The 7,380-nt window shown below is 38.0% G+C and overlaps 1 protein-coding gene across 1 annotated transcript; it reads right to left on the reverse strand.

Moving 5' to 3' along the window:
• Positions 1 to 5,292: 5,292 nt before the first annotated feature.
• On the reverse strand, positions 5,293 to 6,887 carry LOC125102857 (elongation factor 1-alpha 1-like). The gene has a single exon (XM_047734443.1). The coding sequence runs from the start codon at positions 6,829 to 6,831 to the stop codon at positions 5,443 to 5,445; it is 1,389 nt and encodes a 462-aa protein (XP_047590399.1). The 5' UTR covers positions 6,832 to 6,887; the 3' UTR covers positions 5,293 to 5,442.
• Positions 6,888 to 7,380: the final 493 nt, after the last annotated feature.

Genomic DNA, 7,380 nt, shown 5'->3' on the forward strand with positions numbered 1-7,380 from the left:
TGTTTGTGTGACACCCTTCTAAAATTTCATATGCTAAACATCTCCAAGGAAATGTGATATAGATTATAATGCAACTTGTTGAATGCTTCCTAACTTTACTCCCATGACCAAAGCTAATCAGGAGAGTTTGTGCACAAGCAACACACTTACTCATAGAAAGAAATCTCATGCTAAGTTCAGAGTCACTATCAGGGGAATTGTCATGATTAGACTAAAGAGCTGGAACACATATGTGCATGTACGTGTGTGTGTGTACATATACTAATACATGTCCACAAAACCCGTGAAGCAAAGATAGTAAAGTGCGGCATTGATGACAGATCTGATTAGGTTGTAAGGTTCACAGTGGAGAGCAAATGGGCACAAAAATGGATCCAGATTACAGGAAAACATGAAGAAAAGCCAGACTGAATGACTTTTATTTGATACCATGAGCAAAGATAACACACTCCTCATTCTCAATGATAAGAACTCTATATTAAAAACTGGGCTCTATACAGATTTATATGGGGGCATGGACAATAGAACAATCCAAGATGTGCAGACTAACAGCTGGCCTAAATTTCAGGGATCATTGTGAATTTTCAAAATGTGCCCAAGGCTTAAATGTGTCCAAGGAACAGCATTGACATGAGCTTCTTTTCCCTAATATGGAAAGGCACCACTGTTCCTTCACCAGTGAGGGTACAGAGATCCCAGGGCAGTTCAGGGATCATATACCCTGAACCTTCAAATACTAGAGGAGATATGGTTTGTCTCCTACTCTTAGATTAGCCTGTAACTCTCTCAATTTCCCCAATGTATTAAGAAATGGAAGGAAAATTATTAGACCTAATTAAGAGATATGATAAACTGATAGAGAATATAAAAAACTTATAACAAATATTATGTATTAAAAAATTAAAATATGCATGTCATTACTGCAAGTGTTCAAAATATGGCTAGAAGTACTTAACAAAGAATTAACAGGGGATTAAAAGATAAAGATTGTGACGCTAATTTTTAAAATTTTCAAAAACATATGATCACCCATGTTACTTTTATGTTATTCTATTAAAATTTATATTTAAATTTATTAGATAGTTTGTCAAGGAAACCAGATAAAAAGTCAACAATCAAAAAAGATGTTCCAGGGGCACCTGGGTGGCTCAGTGGGTTAAAACCTCTGCCTTCAACTCAGGTCATGATCCCAGGGTCCTGAGATTGCGCCCCACATGGGGCTCTTTGTTCAGCAGGGAGCCTGCTTCCTCCTCTCTCTCTCTCTCTGCCTGCCTCTCTGCCTACTTGTGATCTCTCTCTGTCAAATAAATAAATAAAATCTTAAAAAAAAAAAGGTGTTCCAATACATAGGCAATATCTCCATCAATGTTTCTTTTTACGAATTTATACTTTACCTACATTTGTATCTCATTTACTATGCGATCTTTCATTTTGAGTTTTTAATCTCAACTTTTTTTATTTCCATTATTTCCAAGTGGTTATGATTTATAAACACTTGATTAGTTAATTTTCATTTTGTTTTTTTCTCTAATGATATTTGTTGTGTTTATTTTAAATGTGTACTGACTTTTCAATAATTCAGCTTCCTGAACAAATGCTCCATTGTTATCTTTCTCCCACAATACTGAAGGTAACTCAGATATACTGAAATTTTCGCCATGAATATATTTGTTAGTTTGAATTCTTAAGTCTGCAAAGATCAGATTGGGTTTTGTTCTCGATTTTTTCATGGTGTGTTTTGGTAGAGTTGGAAAAAGACATTCAGTCTGAGGCTTTATGTTACAATCACTGGTCATCTGCTCCCCAATTATTTGCACAAGCAGATGTTTTCCATCCTCAAAATAACACCTTTGCTCCTCTGTTCCATAACTTCTCCTCCTGGCTGCAACACTTTCAATTAAAAGGGACCAGTGGCTGCCAGAACTAAGTATATTTATTGTTCTAGGTTCTTAGCTCCTTGGTCTCCCTGCCCCAGGCATGGTTTCAACACTCAACATTACTCTGTAATTGGCAAAGGAAGAGCAACACATATTTAAAATCTCTCTAGGACACTCATGACTAGGTACAGGTTTCTTCTTCTTCCTTTAATTTTGCAATTTCCTTTCATTTGACACCTTATTGTGCTGACTGCTCTGACATAAATTCCAGCTTTAGTTAGTACTGATCTAACCATCTTAGGATCCATCCACATTACTTCTGTTTTACAACTGCAAAAAGAGGCTTTCAAAATTCTTGTCTTGTTTCTGTCATCTCAAGGGCTAGAGGAGGAACAGGAAAGAAGCATGTATTGTTTAAGTCTCTAATTTATAAGAAACAGTGTTTTCTGGCCATGTTTTCAGTATCTGTATTTTTGTAGGATATTTCTGTTAAGGTTGTTAGAGTTAATTATCCTGTCCTCTTCATAATCTAAAAACTCTCAGACCTACTTAATGCTGGAAACACAAAGACATATAGTTTCATTCTTTGTCTTTCCTTTTACTAGACTTTATACTGACTACAACTCTCTTCTCCAAAATCTTTACATCTTCTCTATGGCACTGTTATATTCAACATGTTATAATGGATGAATCCACATTTTACATCACAGTGGGAAAATCAGTCAATTGAATACAATTATTTTTAGGATTCCTGGACCAAGTGCTGAAGTGGGGTAGGGGATTCCCTCATATACAACACCTAACAATTCTCAGACACCACAGTGTCTCAACTCAATTTTGCCATTATTTACTTGATTATCATATTTCCCAGGTTAAGGGTTCAGTCCTGGAAGCCTGCCCCTCACCCCTAATTTCAGATGACAGAGGCAACCCATTATCTATTACCTGTGTTTCTGATCTACAAGCTACAAATTGTATGTTCCAATGACCTTCTTTTTTAGGTTTGATTAATTTGCTAAGAGCCCCATAGAGCTCAGGAAAACACTTAATGTTTCAACATCCAGGTGAAGAGAGACATAGGGCAAGGTTATGGACAAAGAAGCTTCTGTCCTCCTGGAACTTGGGTCCTTGGCTCAGTGACACACAAGAGTGTTCAAGTTCTCTAAACCTGGGAGTGCTTCAAAAGAGAACGACTAAAAAGCTTTCCCTCTTGGGTTTTTTGGAGGCTTTATGAAAGAGGTCTGATTGTGGCCATTGGCTTATTTAACCTTCAGTCCGTGTCACTTTCCTGGAGGTCTCGGGGTGGGACTGAAAATTCCAACCTTCTAATCACCTAGTTGGTCCTCCAGGCAGTGAGACCTAATAAAGTTTCTTTGGAAAGGAAACCTCATTAATATAACAAAAGACACCTTTCTCATTCCCGACACTTATGAAATTCCAAGTGTTTTGAGAACTGTGAACCAGAAACAGAGATGAACACCAAATCTATATTTCTTATAATAAATAAATCTTTATAATAATGAATAAATTTGATAATACATTATAAAATTTAGTATAATAAAGAATAATAAAGTTATTTAATGAAAAAACATATTTTACGCTATTCAGACCTCTAAAGAATAAAGCCTATCTATGATAGTGATAAAAAGATATGTTTTATGAAAACTCACTGAGAAATTACCTCGGTGACATTTTTCTATTATCTATGGGAAGTTGTAAACTCTTCAGTAATAAAAATTTACGTAAGAAAATAAGACTCCTGGGACTGAGTATTAGAAGACATTTATACACGCATGTTGAATTAATTTAATTTCAGGGGTTTTTTTTTAAGTTTATTTATTTTTTAAAATAATCTTCACACCAATGTGGGGCTTGAACCCATGACCCTGAGATCAAGAGTCACAGGTTCTTCCAACTGAGTGAACCAGGCACCTTGATTTCAAGTTTTGGTTTTTTTTTAAAGATTTTATTTATTTATTTGACAGAGAGATCACAAGCAGGCAGAGAGGCAGGCAGAGAGAGAGGAGGAAGCAGGCTCCCCGCTGAGCAGAGAGCCCGATGCGGGGCTCGATCCCAGGACTCTCAGATCATGACCTGAGCCGAAGGCAGCAGCTTAACCCACTGAGCCACCCAGGCGCCCCAATTTCAAGTTTTGATTAATCAATTTATTACTTTGTCTTATGATTTAAAAAAAAATGTTTAACACATGAAAAAGTGCTCAACATCACTTAGCAACAGGGAAATACAAATCAAAACTGCAGTGAGATACCACCTCACATTAGTCAGAATGGCTAAAATTAACCAGTCAGGAAATGACAGATGTTGGAGAGGATGCGGAGAAAGGGGAAACCCTCCTACACTGTTTGTAGGAATGCAAGCTGGTGCAGGCACTCTGGAAAACAATATGGATGTTCCTCAAAAAGTTGAAAATAGAGCTACCCTACAACTCAACAATCGCACTACTGGGTATTTACCCTAAAGATACAAATGTAATGATCCAAAGGGGCAAACGCACCAGAATGCTTACAGCAGCAATATCCACAATAGCCACACTATGAAAAGAACCTAGATGTCCATCAACAGATGAATGGGTAAACCACACTATGAAAAGAACCTAGATGTCCATCAACAGATGAATGGGTAAAGATGATGTTGTATATATATATATATATATATATACACACATACACACACACACACACACATACATACAATGGAATACTATGGAACCATCAAGAGAAATAAAATCTTGCCATTTGCAATGACATGGTTGGAAATAAAGGGTATTATGCTAAGCGAAATAAGTCAATCAGAGAAAGACAATTATCACATGATCTCTCTGATATGAAGAATTTGAGAGGCAGGGCAGGGGTTCGTGGGGGGGGTAGGGGAGAAATGAAACAAGATAGGATCAGGAGGGAGACTCTTAATCTCACAGAACCAACTGAGGGTTGCTGGGAGGTAGGGTGTTAGGGATAGGGTGGCTGGGTTATGAATATTGCAGAGGGTATGTACTATGGTGAATGCTGTGAATTGTGTAAGCCTGATGATTCACAGTAGTGTACCCCTGGGGTAAGTAATACATTATATGTAAAATAAAATAAAATAAAATATAAAAAAATGAACAACTCATAGAGATAGATATTATCATACAAAAAATGTTTAAAACTACATTTTGAAAAATCTTAGTGTTTGAAGTATCATTAGAAAAATAACACTGCTTACTTGAACTCTATAGTTTCTAATCACTGTTTTGTTAACATTTTTTTTTTTCTCATTAAACTTTTGTTTTAATGGGTCTCAAAATTCTGTGACAGATTTTTGGTCAAGTTGTTTCCATTAAAAAGTACTGATTTTAAAAACTAATAACTTAAAACTGCCACACACACAAAAAAAACAAATGGTCCACAAAACATTCTCCTTTCCTTCTGAAGGTTTTACGATGCATTGTTATCATTAACCAGTCTTTTACTATTAAACTTAAATGGCCAATTGACACAAACAGTTCTGAGACCGTTCTTCCACCACTGATTAAGACTGGGGTGGCAGGTATTGGGGATAATATTCATTTAGCCTTCTGAGCTTTCTGGGCAGACTTGGTGACCTTGCCAGCTCCAGCTGCCTTCTTGTCTACTGCTTTGATGACACCCACAGCAACCGTCTGTCTCATGTCACGAACAGCAAAACGGCCCAGAGGAGGATAGTCAGAGAAGCTCTCAACACACATAGGCTTGCCAGGAACCATATCAACAATGGCAGCGTCACCAGATTTCAAGAACTTGGGACCATCTTCCAGCTTTTTTCCAGAACGACGATCTATCTTCTCCTTCAGCTCAGCAAACTTGCAAGCAATGTGAGCTGTGTGACAATCCAGCACAGGTGCATATCCAGCACTAATTTGGCCTGGATGGTTCAGGATAATCACCTGAGCTGTGAAGCCAGCTGCTTCCATTGGTGGGTCATTTTTGCTGTCACCAGCCACATTGCCACGACGAACATCTTTGACAGATACGTTCTTGACATTGAAGCCCACATTGTCCCCAGGAAGAGCCTCACTCAAAGCTTCATGGTGCATTTCAACAGACTTGACTTCACTTGTAACATTGACTGGAGCAAAGGTGACCACCATGCCAGGTTTAAGAACACCAGTCTCCACTCGGCCCACAGGGACAGTGCCAATACTACCAATTTTGTAGACGTCCTGGAGAGGCAGACGCAAGGGCTTGTCAGTTGGACGAGTTGGTGGCAGAATGCAATCCAGAGCTTCAAGCAGTGTGGTTCCACTGGCATTCCCATCTTTACGGGTGACTTTCCATCCCTTGAACCAAGGCATGTTAGCACTTGGCTCCAGCATGTTGTCACCATTCCAACCAGAAATTGGCACAAATGCTACTGTGTTGGGGTTGTAGCCAATTTTCTTAATGTAGGTGCTGACTTCCTTAACGATTTCCTCGTATCTCTTCTGGCTGTAGGGTGGCTCAGTGGAATCCATTTTGTTAACACCAACAATTAGTTGTTTTACACCCAGTGTGTAAGCCAGAAGGGCATGCTCACAGGTCTGCCCATTCTTGGAGATACCGGCTTCAAATTCACCAACACCAGCAGCAACAATCAGGACAGCACAATCAGCCTGAGATATGCCTGTAATCATGTTTTTGATAAAGTCTCTGTGTCCTGGAGCATCGATGATGGTCACGTAATACTTGCTGGTCTCGAATTTCCACAGGGAGATATCAATGGTGATACCACGTTCACGTTCAGCTTTCAGTTTATCCAAGACCCAGGCATACTTGAAGGAGCCTTTTCCCATCTCAGCAGCCTCCTTCTCGAATTTTTCGATAGTTCTTTTGTCGATCCCACCACATTTGTAGATCAGATGACCAGTAGTGGTAGACTTGCCCGAATCTACGTGTCCGATGACAACAATGTTGATATGAGTCTTTTCCTTCCCCATTCTGGCTTAGGTTGAGCGGTGGTTTTCACGACACCTGTGTTCTGGCGGCAAACCCGTTGCAAAAAAGTGTTTTGTTAACATTTTAATTAAGGGTTCACTTTTGAAATATTTCATTGAAACAAATATTTTTTAGAACAATATTTTTAGAACATAATAGAACATTATTCACATTTTTTGCAGCTACAATTTGGGCTTTTAAGTGAATATGAAGTGCAAATTGCAAATGTAATCTCACACAACACAACACATTCTCTCATGGGTTTAGGTTGAGCTAGAGATGATTTATCTTGTTTATTTTTAAATGACTTTTGTTTACATCAATTTAACAAAATTAAAATTCCCATTCAAGTCCTCACATAATGGATTTGTCTTATTTCCTGCTTATCTAAATTAATAGAGTTTAGAAGGAACTCAGTGTTAAATACCCTAAGAAAATATATATTTGTGGTTTGAATGGTTTAGTCATTTTATTTTGTCCCTCTACCGGATATCCTTTGGAGTCACTAACAAAACATCAGTCAATACTTGAAACATAAAAATGTGAAAATA

This window comes from Lutra lutra, chromosome 6 (genome assembly GCF_902655055.1).
Source record: "Lutra lutra chromosome 6, mLutLut1.2, whole genome shotgun sequence".
NCBI lineage: Eukaryota > Metazoa > Chordata > Mammalia > Carnivora > Mustelidae > Lutra > Lutra lutra.

Bases quoted from the DNA above. Each gene is read 5' to 3' on its own strand.
- LOC125102857 (XM_047734443.1), bottom strand. From the start codon at position 6,831: ATGGGGAAGGAAAAGACTCATATCAACATTGTTGTCATCGGACACGTA.